The 21,934-nt window shown below is 35.6% G+C and overlaps 1 protein-coding gene across 8 annotated transcripts in view; it reads left to right on the top strand.

Moving 5' to 3' along the window:
- LOC105218959 (dedicator of cytokinesis protein 1) overlaps positions 1–21,934 on the top strand; it is a 54,761-nt gene that overhangs the window by 14,631 nt on the left and 18,196 nt on the right. For all 8 annotated transcript variants that reach the window (XM_054225225.1, XM_054225224.1, XM_054225223.1 and 5 more), the window contains 3 exons: positions 14,050–14,161; positions 20,825–20,981; positions 21,129–21,398. In XM_054225225.1, coding sequence (XP_054081200.1) covers positions 14,050–14,161; positions 20,825–20,981; positions 21,129–21,398 — 539 coding nt within the window. The remainder of the gene's footprint in view (positions 1–14,049; positions 14,162–20,824; positions 20,982–21,128; positions 21,399–21,934) is intronic.

The raw sequence follows: 21,934 nt of genomic DNA, 5'->3' as shown, positions 1-21,934 counted from the left end.
CATCACTCGTTCGCTCGCTAGCTGTCCAACTCATCCAGCGACTGCGCTGATGATGACGAATCATATGAATCTTATGACTACTCACGTTCATATATTCATGCACGTGTGTGTTTGTGTGTGATATTTAGCGTTTGTTGTTTGCATTTTTATCTCAAGTTTTTGCTTTGTTTCATTTACTTTTTTTTATTTTTTTTTTATTTTTAAATTTTTTTGCCTTTAGCGCATTTCTTTGTTAACACATACATCTGTCTATATGTATTATGTACCCGTATGCTTTTTATGTCAGTAGTTTTTCTGTTTATTTATTTTTTATTAGCCCGTCATTGTTTTAGTCTTATTGTTAAGTGCCACATTGTAGTTGCATTTGGTTATATGTATTGTTGTTTGTTTTTATGTATAAGGTATGTATAGTCTGTGAACATGCAGCTTTACATATTTACATGTACTGGCATCAGACACGCGCATTTGTATGCATATCTATGCGACATTTTGGGGCACATGTTGTTTCATTTGGTGTCCACAAGGTAGCCACGCAGGCGCACAGTGTGCTTCTGATGACAAAGTATGGAAATTGCTGCAATGGAAGATTGGAATTTTCTTTAAAACTATTTTTTTAAAGGAATTCCCAAATGGACTTCAATTTTGTTTATATATTTGAAATCTATTTCATATTTTAATTTATTCTGTTTATATTGAAATCTTTAGTATTGATTTATTCTTGAATTAATACAATCAATTTTGGCTGAGGTAATCTTTGGAACCTTAAGTTAATTTCTTTTGAAAACGTCTAAGTAATCTATCATCAGAACAGGTGTTTCGAGTTTCGATAATCTTAAAATTTCGATTGGGTCCAATCAACCGAATTAGTTCCATTAACGAGGAGTGCTTTGATCGTCTTTCGTTTATCTTATATTGCTTAAGGAGTGGGGTAGGAGGTAGTCAGACACACGAAAAATTAGAATTTTTGGTATTTTTTTTTTGTTATTAAATCATGTAATCTAACAAAAATAATAATATGGCATTTTTATACACTGTTTTGACTTGAGTCATGAAAATTTTAACGAAAAAAAATTTTAATTTTCGAAGTTATAGCTGTTTGTGTTGACCCAGTTCTAAGTGCTTGTGGTGACACTCATAAGTACTTGGATATTTATCTAAAATACATCGGATAAAACAAAATAGTTTTATAAATATATAATCCTAAGCCTGGTCGAAGCTTGTTTTTATTTCAAAATTAACAAAATGGCGTCATCAGGAAATTTTTTCTCGATTTTCGGGTAATAATCAATTAATTGGTCTTAAAAATCGAAATTTTGAAAAAAACGCTTCGATCAGGCCAAGCATTATTATGTATTTTAAAAGCTGTATAAATTTCATTAAAATTAACTGAGCGGTTTTCGAGTTACAGTTTTCACCAATTCAAAAAACATAGTTTTGAGAAAAACGCATTTAAAGTTTCACCCGAGCGTTTTGGAGTGCCCGCGCGCTCTTTGTTATTTGTCGTATAACTCGAAAAGTTATTATCGGATCAACTTCAAATTTTCAGAGAATATTTTTAAGATATTACACTTAATGGAAATGCAAATGGATTTTTAGAAAATCCCGACTATCCCGAACCCCTTATGATGAAATTTTATCGACTTAAGGGCGGGCTAAGGGTTTTCACTTTCGAAAAATCGATTTTTTTTGTTTTATCTTATAGTTTATCATTTCAAGAATATGTCCTCAAAAATTTAATCCGATCTAAGCAATATTCTTGAAGTTATTGTTTAATTAGTCTCGGGGCCTTTAAAGCTCTAACAGCTACGGCTTTAAACGCGTTTTTCTCAAAACTACTTTTTCGAAGTCCGTGTTCACTGTCATTTGAAAACTACTCGACCGATTCATTTCAAACTTTGAACTATCCTACGTTTAGTACCGTACGTCCCACCCTGAAAATGGCGGAAATTTTAGTCGAAAATAACGGTTCACACTTTAGATGGCCGCCAAAAATTTTTAAATTAAAAAAAAAATAATCGGAGGACGTTGGGAGGAAGATTTGTTTAAAATTTAATGATTTTTCATTTTCGGATAATTTTCGGCCGAGTTACAGTGAACACCGCAAATTGTTTTTTTTTTTCAAGAAGTCCTAGGGGAAGCTCTGTCACGGGCTAATGGTTTAATATTTTTGCATTAAAAATGTACAGAATAGTCAAAACTATGCTAAATAATGTATAGAAGGTTTGAATAAAATGGCTTATTCGATATTTGTGATACAAAATCACAAAAAAAGGTTTTTTTTACGCTGAAACCCTACCCATCCCTTAAATAATTGATAAATTTGATATCTAGTTAAAAGGGCGAGTATGTATGTATGTGATTGGCGTTGCAACCGTTTAGCCGGTTATAGCCGAATCGACGATAGTGCGCCACCTGTCTCTCTCCTTCGCAGTTCGGCGCCAGTTGGAGATCCCAAGTGTAACCAGGTCGCTCTCCACCTGGTCCCTCCAACGGAGTGGAGGCCTTCCCCTTCCTCGGCTTCCTCCGGCGGGTACTGCATCGAACACTTTCAGGGCTGGAGTGTTTTCGTCCATTCGGACAACATGACCTAGCCAGCGTAGCCGCTGTCTTTTTATTCGCTGAACTATGTCAATGTCGTCGTATAACTCGTACAGCTCATCGTTCCATCGTCTGCGGTATTCGCCGTTGCCAATGTTCTGAGGACCATAAATCTTGCGCAAAATTTTCCTCTCGAAAACTCCTAGTGTCGTCTCATCTGATGTTGACATCGTCCAAGCTTCTGCACCGTAAAGCAGGACGGGAATGATAAGCGACTTGTAGAGCTTGATTTTGGTTCGTCGAGAGAGGACTTTACTGTTCAATTGCCTACTCAGTCCAAAGTAGCACCTGTTGGCAAGAGTTATTCTGCGCTGGATTTCGAGGCTGACATTGTTCGTGTTGTTGATGCTGGTTCCCAGGTATACGAAATTATCTACGACCTCGAAGTTATGACTGTCAACAGTGACGTGGGAGCCAAGACGCGAATGCGCCGACTGTTTGTTTGATGACAGGAGATATTTCGTCTTGTCCTCATTCACCTCCAGACCCATTCGCTTCGCCTCCTTATCCATGCGGGAAAAAGCAGAACAAACGGCGCGGTTGTTGCTTCCGATGATATCAATATCATCGGCGTACGCCAGGAGCTGTACACTCTTGTAGAAGATTGTACCTTCTCGGTTTAGCTCTGCAGCTCTTATAATTTTTTCCAGCATCAGGTTAAAGAAGTCGCACGATAGTGAGTCACCTTGTCAGAAACCTCGTTTGGTATCGAACGGCTCGGAGAGGTCCTTCCCAATCATGACGGAGCTTTTGGTGTTGCTCAACGTCAATTTACACAGCCGTATTAGTTTTGCGGGGATACCAAATTCAGACATCGCGGCGTAAAGGCAACTCCTTTTCGTGCTGTCGAAAGCAGCTTTAAAATCGACAAAAAGGTGGTGTGTGTCGATCCTCTTTTCTCGGGTCTTTTCCAAGATTTGGCGCATGGTGAATATCTGGTCAGTTGTCGATTTTCCAGGTCTAAAGCCACACTGATAAGGTCCAATCAGTTTGTTGACGGTGGGCTTTAGTCTTTCACACAATACGCTCGATAGAACCTTGTATGCGATATTTAGGAGGCTGATCCCACGGTAATTGGCGCAGATTGTGGGATCTCCCTTTTTATGGATTGGGCAGAGCACACTGAGATTCCAATCGTCAGGCATGCATGTAAAAGGGCGCGTATAATATTACTAATTGCAAATTTTGAAGGTATTACCTCATTTTTTGAATATTTATTTAAGATATGTACATAGGTATGTATTTTGTTTATTCTATGAAATCACATAGGATTTTTAAGCTTTCCTTGGGTAAAACATTGTTTCAACAAAAAGTAGTAAATAAATCTTGTTTTGATGCTTTTTTGATATTTAAATAAATTTCTTTAAGCTTTACATTTACTATTTTACTGTGTTTTGTTAAGTCGCTGCGGCTCACTGTGACACAACAACAAACAAATGCTGCACATCCAAGGTAAAAGCTAATGTGAAAGTATGCAGTAGCGAATACACACACTCACACACACATATATACATATGTCTGTTTATATTTATTATACTTAATTTTTGTCAGAGCGTGCTACTCCGGCGTGTTGGATGATATAATCCTCGTCGTATTTGCATTTGTCAGCACTTGAGTGAGCGCAAACTCAACGCGGAGATATAGTGAAGTACATATATACATACTCGCTTGAAATTTGTGGCGCTTTTTTATTTACAAAATCGTGCTACTTTTTAATTTTTGTAACTTTTTGTGCGAGTCAAGCACACACTACAACAAACACAGGAAGCTGCTGGCATTTCTTCCGCAAGTTATTCAGCGCAGCCACGCTTCTCATACAATACTGGTGTTGTTAACAAAATAATGGCAACAACAACAACAACAATATTTGATGTGGGTGCAGATTTCATGTTGTCATTATTGTTGTTGTTGTTAGTGTTTTTGTTACATTAGTCGAGACTTTTGTTGACGGTTTTGTTGAATTATTTTAATCTATCTTTGAAAGAAATGTTTGTTTGTTACTATGTACATATGTGTGTATATATTTCAACTGCATGAGTGTTTATGCTTTAAGTGTTGTCCCTTTTTGTTTTACGATTTGTTTGCCATTTCTGCATAATTGCTCATAAAGCACGCTTCCTTTGTAAATACACACGGACATACATCCATGCCAACACACCTATCTTTTTCATAAATTTCTACTTCTTCCGCCATCCATACGCTGGCACTATCTCCTGTTGCATTTCCGTTGTTGCTGTCAGCGCACACTCACTTTTGACTAAATTTTGTGGCATTGAATTTTATATTTCCCATACTTACCTACATATTTATGTATTCATAAAAGGAAATTTAGTGCCTCGTTGCCATTCAGCCATGACCATCAAGCCTTAAGTACTTAACGTGTGTGTAGATATGTATGCATGTAAGTCTTGCGCCGCACCTTCCTTTATTCCTTACCTGTGTGCCCTGCATCAGCACTTGAATTATGATTGTTTGTATGTATGTATGTGTGTGTGTTCCGAGTATTGGCTTCTGTGTTTGCCGGCTGTCGCTCAACACGCGCACTCTCAACGTCATTACTTATGACTTCCGGCCACTGGTTAGTCGCGTCAGCCTAGTGACTATGTGGAAATTTCAAGATCTCCACTTAAAGCTGCTTATTCTATGCTAATATCTCTCTCTCTATTTCTCTTGTGTTTATTTTAATTTGTTTCGATTTTGTTTTATTGTTTTCGTTTAAATATGTAAATATGTGCGAAGGCAAGCGCGGCGCTCAGCCTATTTACACGGCTGTTTAAAGAAGACTTGTTGTTGTCCGGCTAATTTGCATGCCTTCACCTGTAGACTAGACGTCATTCATGTGCCCCTCACTCTCTCGTTAATAACTTGCTCTACAGTCCGTTAATTTCTATTCTAATTTAAATATTTATTATAATTGTTTTTTTTTTCTTTTCACGGCTGATTGCCCACTTACTCACTTCACTATACAAACATGCTGAAACACACAGTAACACCTTTGTATGTCTGTATGTGTGAGTATAGCATTTCGTTCGGCGTCTTAACACTGTTGCTGTTTGTGGGTGAGTCATCGCTTTGCGTTGGTGCTTCCAAGAAATTGATTGAACGCTTTTTTTCGCTGTGTATTTTGTTTTCTTCAAGTTTATATCTCAGCTGTGGGTTGTTGTTGGCTTGTTGTGGGGTGTTTGCGTAAACGCTGTGCTGGAAATAGCGCCTGCCCAATTAATGTAATTTGCCTTTGCTAATAACTTGTAAATATGTTTATAAGTACATATGTGATTTACATACACTACTCATGTACGTATGTTTGTTTGTGCATAAATATAAATATTGTAAATAATCGCAATTGCTTACATACTTACACATATAATTGCACGTTCGCCAAGTACAGCTACTTATGGTTAGTGTATTTCCAAGTTTATAAATTTTCATAAATATACATGCTGTGGTTTTTGTTTTTGCTAATTATAGCAACAAGTTAATATGAAAATGTTTAAATAATAAATAATAAATAATAAATATATTTAAATAATAAACATTTTTATAGCATTCTATTTTGCTTTTAAATTGCCCAATAATGCATATAATTTTATACATAAACATCGATTTACTGAACAGACTTACTATTTCTACTCTCGCTTGCCAAATTTAACATAATACGTAATTGATTGAGGTTAGGTGAAGTGCGCGTTGCTTTAAGGGGTTAGGGGTAGGCAGAGACACGAAAAAATGAGAATTTTCAGTAATCTTTTGTGTTATTAAATAATGTTATTTTACAAAAGTAATAATATGGCACACAATGTTTTGACTTGAAGTCAAGAAAATTTGAAAAAAAAATATATATTTTTTCCAAAGTTATAGCTGTTTATGTTGACCCAGTCCAGAAAAAATGTACTTGTGGTGACAATCATAAGTTCTTGGAGATTCATTTAAATCAATCGGATAAGAAAATTGGTTTTAACAAGTAAGGAAGGGCTAAGTTCGGGTGCAACCGAACATTTTATACTCTCGCAATTTATTTATTTAACTTATTAATATTATATAATACACAATTTCACCCACATATTCGTCATATATATTGTATAAAGTCCATTGAAAGTTGGAAACCATAATATTAGGTTAGAAGCACCGAAGTCCTCATGTTCGATATATGGGGCCTTGAAAACATATGGTCCAATTTTGTCGATTTTTAGAATGGGGCTTCCACACTATAAACGTAGCATTTGTGCAAAGTTCTGCACCGATATCTTCACTAATGCTTACTTTATATATTGTAAAGTAAACGATTCAGATCGTCTTCAAAGTTCTGGTATATAGGAAGTAGGCGTGGTTGTGAAGCGATTTGGCCTATTTTCACAACATATCTTTGGGATGTAAGGAAACTATTACAAACCAAATTTCATTGAAATCGGTGGAGTAGTTCTTGAGATATGGTTTTTGACCCATAAGTGGGTGACGCCACGCCCATTTTCCAGTTTGTAAAAAAATCTGAGTGCAGCTTCCATCTGCCATTTCTTATGTGAAATTTAGTGTTTCTGGCGTTTTTCGTTATTGAGGGGCCACGCCCACTTCCCCAAAAATATTACATCCACATATGCCCCTTCCTAGTGCGATCCTTCATACCAAATTTTACTTCCATAGCTTTATTTATAGCTTAGTTATGGCACTTTAAGTGTTTTCGGTTTTCGCCATTTTGTGGGCGGGCAGTGGTCCGATTACGCCCATTTTCGAACTTAATCTTCTTATGGTGCCAAGGAACACGTGTTCCAAGTTTCATTAAGATATCTCAATTTTTACTCAAGTTACAGCTTGCACGGACGGACGGACAGACAGACAGCCGGATTTGAACCTTTCTCGTCACCCTGATCATTTTGATATATATAACCCTATATCTAACTCGTTTAGTTTTAGGACTTACAACCAACCGTTATGTGGACAAAACTATTAGCAACTCGTAGCAACTTTGTTGCGAGAGTATAAAAATAGATAATACTGGGACTGATCGAATCTTTTTTTTTTTTAATTAACAAAATGGCGGCCTCAGATTTTTTTCTAGATTTTTAGGAAAAAATCGACAGTTAAAAGCTTCGATCAGAATTATTATGTATTCTAAAAGCTGTAGGCGAATTAACTTCAAATTTGTAGAGAAAATTTTTAAGATATTACACTTAATGGAAATGCAAAAAAAAAAATATTTTTAGAAAATCCTGACTACCCCTAACACCTTATAAATTTTTTTGTAATTAAAAAAATGATTTTCTAGATGGATAGCAGTCAAAAAAGTTTATATTTTTGCTTTTGAAATACGAAATTTACGAGAACTTGAAAAAGAAAAAACTTACTGTCAGGTGTGGTTTATATATGCAAGGCATATTTTGTCCATATTATTTTGAAAGTGAAGACCGAACCCAAATACGACTTAAATCTTAAAAGTTCTCTATGGTTGCCGATTGGGAATTGAGTTCAATCTGTGTAATGCAATGGCTTATTGGTGCATTATTTGAGATAAGGTCTATTATGCTGGAAATCGTGCCTGAAATTATGTTCAAATACTAAATACTATAGATTGTCATCTGAATTTTTTATAGTTTCCACAACCTTCATACTCTCACACCTTTTACTTTCGAACATTAAATTTGCGATTAGTTTGCTTTCACTCAGAAATTAAATTTGCTTTCAATTTTGTAGCGGCACTAAAGTTTAGCGATTGATTGCGGTTTGGCTGAGACACTAAGGAACCGTCAAAATTCGTAATTGCTTATCAATAATTAAGAACACAACAGAGACTTTGAGCGATCATTAAGTTTGTTCGTTAGTTCTCATGTCGAAATCCTCTTATTCTGCATACAACATGCCTAAAATTATAAGTTAATAAATATATTGGGTTTCGCCAAAATATTTCGATGTTCAACCAGCGTAAGTCCAATATTATTTATGATCACTATCGATAAACTCTTAGGTCCTTTGGATCTTGTTGTTTAATCTAGGAAAATAGTGTTTACCTCGAAATTGTTAATATAGCTTATTTTGTGTCATATCCGAAACATCACTGAGATATTACTGAATAACTAAATTAACATGGCTGCCAAGAATAATCCCATTCTGGGATTTATAAAAAACAAACGTTGAGGTTGAGTTGAGCTGTTTGACGAAATTTACTTTACTCAGTTAAGAAAACTATAGTTTCATCTCGAAAGAGTTCGGTATCATATTGCCTTTGAATTATACTCAATCGAAAAAAGGTCGACTTTCCTTTGGAAAGGTGAAAATTTGTCGAAGATACAGACCTCGAACATCATAATGAAAATATATTTTTACAGCTATTTATTGATTAGAGTTTGACTCAAACTAAAAATATAAAATTTCAAAATTTTCTAATAATCTGATTATATGTCTGAGCGCTGCACTTAGAGCGCGTATCAATCTAATCAGTTTTTTTTTTTTAATGAGAGGTGATGGGATCATTTACAAAAGCTTATGAAAAACAATTTGTGGCTTACATGCACACATTTCTAAGTACATATGTATGTACATATGTAAGCATGATAGTTGTTGTAATTTCGAAATTTTCAATTTATTGCTAATTTTTGTTGTACATAAATGGCGTTTAACAAATTTCCGTCAATTGCCATTTGAACTTTTATTGTTTTTCGATTGTTGTGTCGGCGATAGTGGAACGCTAAAATGAATGCTATTAATATTAACGTTTATAGACATATACATATACATATATATTTTATATAGTACGAGTATGTATGTATATGTATAGCCTCACATGTCTAACCGCCAAATGCTTGTGATTATTTTGTCAGCGCATATTTGACATGCTTCAGCGCCGTTTGCAATTGATCTGGCGGTGATGTCGCTACTAGCACCGCTTCGAATAGCATAGCACAACAGTAGTAAGCCGCACCAGTTGCTCATTGCGCCTGCCTGCCACCGTTGCAATTACCACACCCCACACAGCAGCGTCGGCAGCAAGTGAGTTCGTGAGTGGAGTGTCCATTGCCACGAGTGTGTCATTTAGTGTTGATTGGCAATTTAATGCCGGTATTTTAATACGTATGTAAATATATATACATACATACTAGATGCATTAAAATGTGCGCTTATGTATATATGTACTTATATTGTTTACACACCCCTCACCCTCAACTCCACTGTTACAGCAGAAGGGAGCATTGTACGTTGCACTTGTTGCATTCCTAAAACACTTTTGTTATTATTGTTGTTGCTGTCCGCGTTGCAGTGGAGGTCGCCTCCCAATGTTGTACGGCATTTTATGAGCATCACATGCACAACAAATACATATATACATACACGCACACATACATATATGATAATACTATAAAATTTCAGCTCGCTTCATCTATTGTTGGTTTCGTAGATTTTCGGTCATTGGACGCTGAAGTGGAGTACAAGCAGTAGCAGCCAACGCTTAGCGTGTGGTTTCGGGAATACACACTCAAACACCGCCATACAGATATATCGAAGCGTATGCTCGCTTTGGTCCATAATTGATTGCAAAGCCACACACACACACACACACTTATAACTTTCTTGGTATATTTTGTAGGCGTGTGTGTGTGTGTTCGCAGTTAAGTGTGCGCAAATTAAGTTATACTACATGGAAGTAAGTGCATAAAGAGCAGATATGTTAATAACTAGCCAGCCGGTGAACTCCGGCCAGCTATGCTAGTTGCTATTTGGCTTGTTGATTAACAGCCTTCAGCCATTGGGCACCGGCCGCCACCAGCCACTGGCTACTGTCTGACGTTTGCTGGCGCGCTCTTTTATTTTCTTTTCTTTCTTTTTTATTTTGCATAAATTAAAATATTTTCACTGGCATTTGTCTGCGAATGTGATTTGTGCAGTTGAAGACGCTTGCGTACAATGGCATAGAGAAAAAGCAATTTTACAAAATAGGGGAAAGTAAATTGTATTTTTTGTTGTTGTTGTTAAGCTCTGCTTTAATTTCCATTGAAACCACTTTGAAGTGGGTTACGAACGGTTTTCGCCAGTTTTAAATGGTTCACTAGTTGGCATTTGTTTACTGGCGTAACGTTAGATAGTGAGGTAGCGGGTCATTGATTGATTTGTGGTTTATATTATTAGTAGGTTTCAGGTGGTGGAAGGTTTTTGTCCAACAGTTATTGTAGCAACAATTAGTTTTTAATAAAATTTTTATTTTTTACCAAAGCTTTTTTAAAGAGGTTATTGTTTTTTAGGTGCTGGAAATATTTTCCAAATAATTTTGAGAAACATTGCCGAGTTGACATCCCTAAACTTGATAGAAATTTGGAACACGCTCTGGTTACTTAGACACGCCTATTTATATAAGTGTTATTGATCATTTATGCTTTTGAATTTATAGTTATTTTGACTTTTCATATACCAATCCTTATAGGTTAGTATATTACACCGGTCAACACGATTTTTGGATCTGACATCTACATGTTAAATTTTAGTTTCTCCTATGACAAAAATAAGGAAACATTTTTTCCGGTTAAATTTTGCTTTCGTAAAATTAGAGCAATTTTTTTTTTAAGCAAAAATGACTGATTTTTATATTTTTTCTATAATTTCACTATAGATTATTTTGATTACTGACTTTTAGGTTAAAATAGGCTTCGCAAAGTTTCAAATTTGTTGATAAAGCAAATTTTTTACTTCTAACTTTAATAAATTCACCACAAATAAAATAGAATGAATCAACATCATTTTTACACTGACTTGATGCCATTTTTTAACTGAGTAATGCTCTAATGTTGTTGTTACAGTTATAATAAATAGGTTAACATTCACTACTGTGCCTCTTACAAATAATAATACTGTTTACTTTCGGGTTAATCAAAGTGCTGCCATCTTTGATTTATGAAATAAATTAAAATATACTTATCGATGTATATCAGCCCAAGAAAAGAACTAAAGATTAATATTTAAGTGTTTTTCAATGTCTAGAATCGGAATCCAAGCATAAGAACAGAAACCCAAAAAAAAAAATATTTTTTTTTTGTTGACCGGTGTTAGCTGTGGTTCATTCAAGAACTTGTACGGCTTAACAAATTTTGCAAACTTCGTGTCAGGGTCCCATTGAAGACACTAAAGAGTTTCAATCCGGTCTGTGTTTCAGTTTTCATTTGAAAATATCAAGAAAAATTACACAAACTCGTTTTAATATACTGTCCACCTCCACCAAGTTATTTCTAATTGCCATACCGTACTTATAAAGTTCTGTTCCCAGTTCTCTCCAAAAAATCTAGCAAAAATTCAGAAGTTGCTGAGATCGGTGAATTTATTACTTTTCCGATACTTAGGCGATCCTCTGACAAACATTTTAGCGTTGTTTTCAAATGATGTAAACCTTCTTACGATATGTGCGATATAAATTATTCCAATGGAAAAAAATAAGGGAAAGTCAGGCGAAGATCATCATATTTGGGATATGGAGTCTAGATCAAGATCTGAATCATTTTCATGCATATTCAAAATTAAACCACATTCTGGTCAAGAAAACGTATCCACATAATATCATCAGAACATTACACTTATTAAACAATAAATACGGTAAATAAGCGACCGGAAGTTCCAAAATCATGTTATTTGGTATATGAAAGAACCGAATGAACCGATTTTTAAAAAATTTTAACATTCCATCACTTTAATAGCAGAAAAGGGGTTCTTTAAATTTAATAAAGATAGCTGAGACAGAATGACCGATGTTTTTTGGTATAAAGTCAGAGTTAAGAACAATTGGTCTTCATTTTCGATATAGGAGAGTCTCAATAGTTATTATTCGAACAATTTTAGATGAGAGTGGTCACAAATTGGATGCATTATTTCCACTTTATTCAATTGATCGGATTGGATAAATATCTGAATTTCATCATTTCATCATAATTATAACTTATATATAATTCTATATCTCGATTACTCTGTGCAACATGTCTCGTAACACGTACAAAAATAAAGCCAAATAAGTTAATCTGAAAAACATGTTCCCTGAAAAAATGATATGTATATATATCTGCTTAGCTTTAATGGTTTCATTTCACAAAACACATTAATTCATAAAATTTCATGGTTAATTCTGCAAAAAATAGTATGTCATATGAGCCACAAATGACTTGATTTCCTATAAAATATATTTATTGAAAAATTATTTATAATTTTTGCTAGGTTTTTTTATTTATTTATAAATCTACACTTTAAATATGGCGTAAAAAACCCTTCCTTTTATTAATAGCACGTGCATAAACGTGAAATTTAAATAAATATATTAATTCGCATTAAAATTATTTAGATTTCCGGCCAATTGTATGCATCACCTAGTTTCGGTGTGCGAATTCAGGCATGCACATACATATCGTGAAGCAAACGTGATTATGCCAACTTGTTGTTTACATGAATGATAATATTTTCACGTGGGTGAAATACAAAAACAATTTTTCAACTATTTTTTAACAGTAATTTATTACCTTGCAAGTTCATTGATACTCGTACCCTACCCTAACACCCCACGCCATGTGTGGCCACAGGAAATGACATGATACATATGTGTATTCGTACGTGTAATTTGTGCATGTTCCAATTTCAAAAGTAAACACTCACACGTGTTCCCTGTTCGCATTTGAATGAATGTGCGCCTTTTTGCAAAAAAATATAATTTTTTATCAGCAAATCTATTAGTTTCACCCCATTTCGACAATTGCGCATAACCGAATTTAAAAATCACTTTCAGTAGCATAAACGTGTGTATATAGGTGTGTGTGTGTGTGTGTGAGTATTCAAACCGACAGTAGGTAAGTAAGTGAAGGTAAAAACTATAAAATCTCCCACAAATAAATTCGCACGTTCGTTGCGCTTTCAGTTTCCCACATTGCTCTCAATACACACACTTTACGCTGTCGAGCTTAAACGCTCGTACTAAGTGCTGCACATCAGGTTTTTGTTTTTTCAAATATATAGTATACATATGTATACATTGCACGTACTAACTAACTTAGTTTTGTATGAAATAAATATGATTGTTTTCCCCACCTCATAAACCACGTTTGTGTGCAAATATGAAATCTGTTTCGCAACCGCCAGACCGATCAAGCTGCAAGATTTCTTTGCAATTATTTAGTAGCGACGTGTCAGCAAAACGCTTTGGTTGCTCGGTCATTTGTTTGTATTTCAAGCTCGATTGAAGCAGCTAATTTCCATAATTTTCCGAGTTCTTTCTAAAGTGTTTCAAGTGCAAGTAATTATTGTAAGTTTTCAGTTATTTTATTTCTTTTTTTCACTTGCGCGCAAATTACTTACACTTTGATCTTAGTTATATGAAAAAAATCTGTGAATAATAACATTCACTTGCGAATTTGCCAAAATTAACACGCTTGTGTCAAAAAACATATTGTATTGCAATAAAACTAATTTCCTAAATTTTTCGTTTCTCTCTTTTTTTTTTAGCAAAATGCAATTTCGATCAGGAAGATAAGCCACATCGTTTGAGTCTGGATGTAGGTGATTCAGTTGTGATACTGAAGGATACAACACATTGGTATTATGGTTATAAGCAGAGGTGAGTTGGATTTTTCTGATTTCTAAAATACATTAGCTTAACAGATTCTAACTGAGATTGCGCTATGAAATCTTGAGAGGTCCGTGAGACCACTTGTTTCATATAAAGGTTAATATTAATTTCCTTTGGTTCAGAAGTAGCGACAAATACATTACATTGCTTCCTTTTGTCACTCCTCTCTCAACCAAAAATATACATTCAGTTTGAATTTCAAGCAATTTTTAAGCGAAATTAACTAATTTAGAAAATGGTTAATAATAATAACCTCATGTAGTAAAATTAAGTAATAAGAAAAGAAAAAGAAGAGAAAATAAATAATATGTGTGCAAACTGGCATGATAAATTAATTTTAAACGATTATTTCATCCATTAGCGTAAATATGTCTCGAGTCGTTTAAAGACGTTCGCAATTTTTGTGTCTTCCAGCAAATTTAAAATTACACTACTTTTAAGTGTTTCTTTCTACTTATACTTTTGAATTACCCTGAAGGAAATGTTGATAGTAGGATAGGTTAGGTTAGATTCAAAGGCGACCTTTGCGACAAGTGTCGCGACAGCTGAAAATGCCAGTTCATTTTGATGTCAAAATACTCCTAAATATAGATCACAAAGAAGATTCTTACACATCGCTGAAGCGCTTTGAGCCTGTCACAAATTTTATGATGCGGCAAGTTCGCATGATTCGCCACATGTATAGCTACCGAGATGTTCTAACTACAGTCTTGCGAACGCTGAACAGTGTAGGAAGAAATTCCGTCCTCCATACAGATATTACAGTTTGCGTCCGGAGGATTCCTAGCCTCATCGCATGTATGTCCAATCCGCAGTGTCCAGGGAGTATTCTCACTATTGCCGCAACGTGAAAATTTTTAAGTGCACATAGTTCCGCCGACCGCTTACATTCTACTTTGGGCCAATAGGATCTCGCTACCGAGCAGGTTTTAGTTGCCAACAAACGATAGATGCTTTGATCCAGTTCTAAAGCACAAGATGACAACAGAGCCCGACGGTCGCCGTTTCTTGTGAACTCATCCGCTCTGCTGTTCCTAGCGATGTGAACCGGCACCCAGACGAGTCTGATAGTGAAATAGCTTGACGCTATCGATAATGACCTAAGACTCTCTTTAACTAGCTTTAAGCACACATTCAGGGAGATCAGAGACATAATTGCCGCTTTGCTATCGGAGTGGATACTCACCTCCCTGAATGAGGCTACACTTCGGAGCAGTTCATCTACCGCTATCTTAATTGTAGATACCTCTGCTTGAAGACACAATGGTCAGGTAACCTGAAACTGTGTTTTGTGAAGAGCTCTTTACAGAAAACTTCCCCTCCAACCAGCATTTTTCGATGCATCCGTGAAAATGCTAGCTACGTCTCTTCTCCAACGGCTTCGTTCCCTCCACATGTCCCTCGGGGGAAAGTGAGCAGAGAAAGAGCCGCAGAGACTGGGCGCCACGACGCAATGGTCGATATTTTCAGGCATGCAGTCGAGCTTGCAGATCATGTCCCAGCTGGGAACCCTTCATGGAACCGACTTCCCTGAGTCTAATATCAGCTTTTGTTGCGTTGCACTTGCCAAAGTCGCCTTAAATAGTCGAGAAAAGTGGGGTCTTGAAAATACATGTCTCAAGGTTCTATTTATTTTTTTTAGTTATTTCATTTTATATTAAAAACTGAATTTCTAAAGACTATCATTCACAGTATGTTTACGTCCAACACCAATTTGTGCCGTATTATCTTGCTATTTCTTCATATGTACTTTTGTAGCTTTTTCTTTGTTTCCAAATAACAATTTGTAGATTTTTATTGAAATGTAGATTGTGTCTTATCTGTAAATATGTACATTTGTCTGCTGATACACCAAATAAATAGTTTTTATTACAAATTGCCAAATAGCTGCTTCCGTTCACACAGATTTTTGTATATTTAGTACGATTGTGTACATTTTCGCCTGTAATAATATCGTAAATCATCTTAAAATGGCTCTAAGTATGCATAAAGCGTGTATTTATAACAGCTCCCAAACAACTCCATCATTCCCGTTTGCGTCTGCAAACACATGTTGGCACTCCTGTATTTGCAGTAGCCCTCATACATGGGTACAAACAAACGAACGTATGTAAATAATTGCTGCCATATTGAGTGCCATACCTCTCCAACTCGTCCCGCTTATCACCACAAATCGCGCAAGTCAAAGAACACATGCATATATTGCACAAGTGTATACAAACATACATACAATAAAATCGTGATTTTTCAGCGAAAAAATCGCTTGAAAGACTCCTTGCATTGCAACACAATTTTTCGAATTCCTCGACATGCGTTGCGCGGTGTGAAAATCCCGCTGGGCGGCGCCATATTCCCCGCCGACACTCATGCATATTTACACGCATCGACCAAGCACCGATCGCCGTGCAGCGATCACTGATTACCGATCACCATTTGACGTTTGCAAACATTTGCTGGCTTTCATCCTGTCCGCCGCGGATATTTACTTCTGCCTGCCTGGCCTGGCCTGCTTGCCTTCCATCAGCACTCGTCTATTTCTCAATTTTAGTTTACAGTGCGTTGTTTTGTGCTCGATTCTCTTTACTTGTATGTTGATTTGTGATTTTCTTTATCAAATCGTACACTTAAACAAACAACAATTTCACACCATAAATGATAAATGAGTGGCGTTGTGTGTGCATATATTTATATAAATATATATGGCTGTTATCTACAGTTTCCTTCTTAGCTGGGTTTGTCATTACTCGGCGTTTTATCTACACTCATACACACACACAAGTACAATTGTGTATCTATAACCGCCGTTTATGCCCACTGACCTCTCCATCGCCGCAACCATCTCCACTTAAGTCTTGATAAACACTGCGTTGGCCACTACTACTGGCCAGTAGTTCTTTTAAGCATAGAAATTCAATTTTAAACTTGAAACATGCGCATGTATGTATGTGTGTGTGTACTTAGTGCACATTCTTATCATCAGCTCTAGTGTTGGGACTCTGCTGCAGTGACAGCGCACAATTCGAATGCCTACGCTGTTGTTGTTGTTGTTGCTGTCTCTTCGGCATAATTCAATCTTTCGCTTCCTATTGTTTATAAGTCACACTTGTGTGCGCTGGTGCTAATATGTGCCCATATGTTTGTTGTATTTATTTTATGTCTTTCCATTTTTTCTATATTTCATTTTTCATATTTTCTTATTTTCATCTTCATACACCATTAACGCATAGCACTGACCTCTTTCATACTCGCAACTGACCCGTGCTCAACACACAGAGTCACTTGAAAGACACAGATACACACACACACACTCAGAAATGCGTGATTAAGTGCGCCACCACCGCTTTGGGTTCGGAAATGACAGCAATATGATTCAATAAAAGTGAAAAAATGAATGACAATAACAAAATGCTCATAAATAATAAAAGAAAATAAATAATAAAATAAAAAAACAAAAAAAAAAACAACTCGCAGCGTGTCGAAAGGGTCAGACAAATAAATAAAATGAAATGCTTAAATGTGGAAATTGATTGAACATCTTCATAAGGAAATATCGGGCGAAAGTGCTACGAATTTCTTAATTTTGTGTGTGTCTTTCTCACGACTTGACCGATATGATTACTAACATTGACCGGAATCGGTATAAATTGTTTAACATTTATGGCTCTAGAGGTTAGGAAAACAGGAAACAGAGTTATCTTTGGAAAATTATTTATTTTTTTATTTTACGATTTCATGGTGGTTTTTTGTTATAACGGAAATCTTTGTAATCGAATGTTGTAATGATTTTTTTTTTTAATTTTTTTTTTAAGAATTTTTCGTCTAATATCAGTTAAATCATAATTTATTATGTAATTATTTCAGAGTCTACATTTTCCGAACCCTAAATATTTCTCTATATTTATTTTTTTGAGATTACAAAACCTTATATTGGTATATAACCTCAAAAAACTTAAAACTTTTTCACATGCTAATTAAAGTGTTTCAAAGTTATGAATAAATATTTTATGGCTCGTAAATTTGCATTATGCTTCATGACTATAATATGTCGACGAAAATACAATTAAGTGCAGCATATTTCGTATGTACTTCATTCCACATAACCTAATTTTTGGCTAACATAGCTTGTCTATAAAATATGTACTGTTTAGTGGAGCTATATAATTATTGCTACATATTTTTTTCCGTTTACAAGCATAAGAAGAGATATTAGGCTCTTCATATATCATATTGAAAAAAGGTAGGCGTCACCGAAGCCCCTGGTTATCTATTTAATGTTCGCTAAATCGCATCTGAGTGGACTAACAACCATAGTTTGAGTTCCAGGTTCAAAGTTAAAAGTACACATTGAAAGAAAATCAAAATCTTCGTTTAGTCCAGGAATTAATAACTATTGGGAAGTTTGCGAAGGCTGGAAGGCCTAATTTTGGATTAAAAAATATTGCCTTCGTTTAGATCCTACATGATTCAAACTGTGGGTACGATATCTTTGGCTCAGTTTTGGTTTTATAGTGAAATATTGTTGGATCGCCAGATTTTGTTTTATTTTAAAAGGTTATGAGGCGGGCGTCACTTTCGATACCTCTTCCAGATTCTCATATTGTGAGGCCCACAAGTGGGGAAGACGTTGCTTTGACAATACACTGTTTCTCTTGCACCTTGCTCCTGCTCTGCAGACACTTCGATCCGTATGTCCCATTTTGTAGGCGTATGCTGCCACCAGACAGTGGCCACTAAGTACTGCCACTAAACTCATAAAGTCCCTTCTATCGAGTGACAGTAGGAGTTTTGTGTACTTCTAGTCTATCGCTTTACACATGGCTTTAGAGGTTTTACACCCCGGTATATTTGTCCAACGTGTTAAGATTTTTCTGTCCAGATCATCGTATAGTCAGTGCATGGGTTTGCCAATGTCGGTCGCGTTTCCGGATGACAGTTGTACACCGTTCTTGGCAATGTCCATAATCTCGTTTTATCTCCTGGCACCCAGGAGAAGTGTAAACACGTGTTCCTGGCAATTCTCTCGACAGCCACCCTGGTATCTAAAACACTTTTGGCCAAAATGGGTACCGAGGTTGTTGCCTTGATTGAATATTGGTCTACAACATTATGCAAAGTACACTGCTAACATATATCTGTATATAACATTGCCTACATTTAGGATGACTTCGAATAGTCAAAATGGAACGTTGTGACTTTTATTAAAAGCTGCAAAATCATAGCTTTACTGTGAATTAAGAGAATTTACTGTTTGGATTATTCCAACTCCATATGTTTAATAATCATTAATTGTAAAATATTAGTTTAATGACAATTATTAATAACAATCGAAGCCATACAGCTTTGATATACTTTTAATGAGCTTTTATGGAATAAGCTGCAATGTAAAGCTCTGTAAAAGCCCAAAAAAGTTCTCATAATGAAGCTGAATTCATAAATACATAACAAAACTCGTCTTAAAAGAAAATACGAAACACTTAAGCTTTTGTCCAAAAATTCGGTTACTCGCATTTAAATGCTCCCAGCAGTGTTACAACAAAAAAATATACTTTGTATTTCGAATGCATTTGGAATTACATATTTTCTATTTTCTTCTACACCGCTTCGCACCTCTAACGCCTAAACAACTCGACCAGTCATTTTTGTTTTGGTCAGCTTCATTTGGAGTATGTAAAAACAATTCTTCGGTTAATGACCGTAACCTTAGCGCGTGAAAAAATAATGAACCGCTTTTTGTGCGCCAGTACGTGCTTATATATCTATGTAAGTGTGTTGTGTATTTTATTTTATTACCCTAAGACTTTTTTTCTGCGAAAGTACCATACAGTCATTGGTAAATTTCACATTTTACGCGCAAACTCGTCGAATTCAAAGTAAAGCGAACTTATAACCACAATTGCAGGGAACCGAATAAAGTAAAATAAATACCGATATACATATGCGATAATTAAAAAATTACCTTTTTTCATGAAAGCCAGTCATTCATTGCAAAATGCGTATGTTTATGTTTGTTTGTGTGTGTACTTGATTGCCGCGAACGAGTTACTGGCGGATCTCTACTTAGTGGTTTCATCAAGCTATAAGCTAACAATCTAATAATTGTTATCTGTTATGTCGTTTGCCCCTCCTGTCGTTAGAGCACAATTTTCTACAACATTTTTGTCTGTGGCAGGCTTTCTTATAACGCCTTTCGTTCAGCATGTAGTTAAATATATAGTTGGCCGATGACACTCGTTAGAATTTGTGCCCATATTTGTCATTTGTCTGTGACGCTTTTATTGCTGCCATTGTTGTTGTTGTGGTTAATAGTTTAGTTGATTCTTGTTTTTATGGCGTTTATTTGCACGTATTTTTTTCTACTTAGCAATCCATCAAGAATTGCGCCACACGATGTATGAATTTATGTCAGACAAACATATGTCCACATGAATACAAGAACCATTCATTATGCCTTATGTATGTGTGTGCGTTTGTATTTATTTGGTCATAAACTGCGAACGAATCTTGTCTTCCCATGCTTGTCATTGCGCGCTTTATTAATTGCCTCCTTCCATATTTATTAACGCAGTTATTTTTAATTTCAGTTATTTTTTCCATTCGCATTTCTTTATTTTTTTTCTTTAATAAATATTTGTTATTGTTTTCTTCTTGCAGGCATAAAGAACAACGCGGCATATTTCCGAAAAGCTACATACATCTGTGCGATTACACAATCGTCAATGGTGAGTATTGCATCAAACGTACAGAGATCGTTGAGGAAATCACCAAAGTTCTATTGGAATGGGGTTCCATATTGAAACAGTATTTTTTGGTGAGTATAACCGTTATTTTTCAAACACAAACACATTAATTTCCTTCCAAAAAAGCTAATTTAAGCCTTCACTCTCGTTCTACTATAATAATTGTTGTTGCTGTAATTCATATAAATCATTTATGTTTCATTTCATTTCATTTGCAGGTCACACATTGCGACTTTAATTCCATACGCGCAAAAATGTTCGAGTTGAATAACAATCGCGCATTGCTCATATCGGGCAATTTGCCTGTGGACGAGATGCGTAAAGTGAAGCTGATGGCCACATCGCAAATCGACACAGGAAACAGTCTGCTGGGGTTAGATATGGTGGTGCGTGATGAAAACGGCGACATATTGGATACGAATGCGATATGCACAACGGAATTGTATGAGCATCATATGAATGCGCAGGACCGCATTTTCAAAGCGAATGTAGGTTTTATTTGTATTTATTCAGAAATATCTTTTTTTGCTGTCGTTTATGCAGTTTAGTATAAACATATTTACTCGTTCTCTGTAACCACAATAAAGAAACCCCAGACCGAGCTGTTGCTTCTTTCGAGTTATTGCACTTGCCAAGGTCGTAGCTACTGTATTAAAAATAATAAATAACGGAAAAATCGACTTTAAGCACGTATTGAATTTTTACTCTAATTTTCACCACTATAGTACTGTCCCTAACCTCAAACATTAAAAATCGATTCGCATTGTTTTTTTTATTACTAGAAAATTTATCACAAAAATATATTATTTTTTAAATATTTTTTGTAATTAGTGTCCTCAACAACCCCTGAGTATCGAGTTACGAGCAATTCCGATTAATTTTTAATAGTTTAAAAACTAGCATCCGTCATATTGGATCTGCCATTTTGAACTTTTTAAAACCGACATCGGATTCGTAACCAGCGACCCCGAAAATCCCCTAGTAACAAATTTCAAGCGATTCCGATAAAGTTTTATAAACGCTG

The sequence above is a fragment of the Zeugodacus cucurbitae genome, chromosome 2, assembly GCF_028554725.1.
Source record: "Zeugodacus cucurbitae isolate PBARC_wt_2022May chromosome 2, idZeuCucr1.2, whole genome shotgun sequence".
Taxonomy (NCBI): domain Eukaryota; kingdom Metazoa; phylum Arthropoda; class Insecta; order Diptera; family Tephritidae; genus Zeugodacus; species Zeugodacus cucurbitae.
Note: the sequence above shows the minus strand (reverse complement) of the source record. Positions and strands in the feature narration are given on the sequence as shown.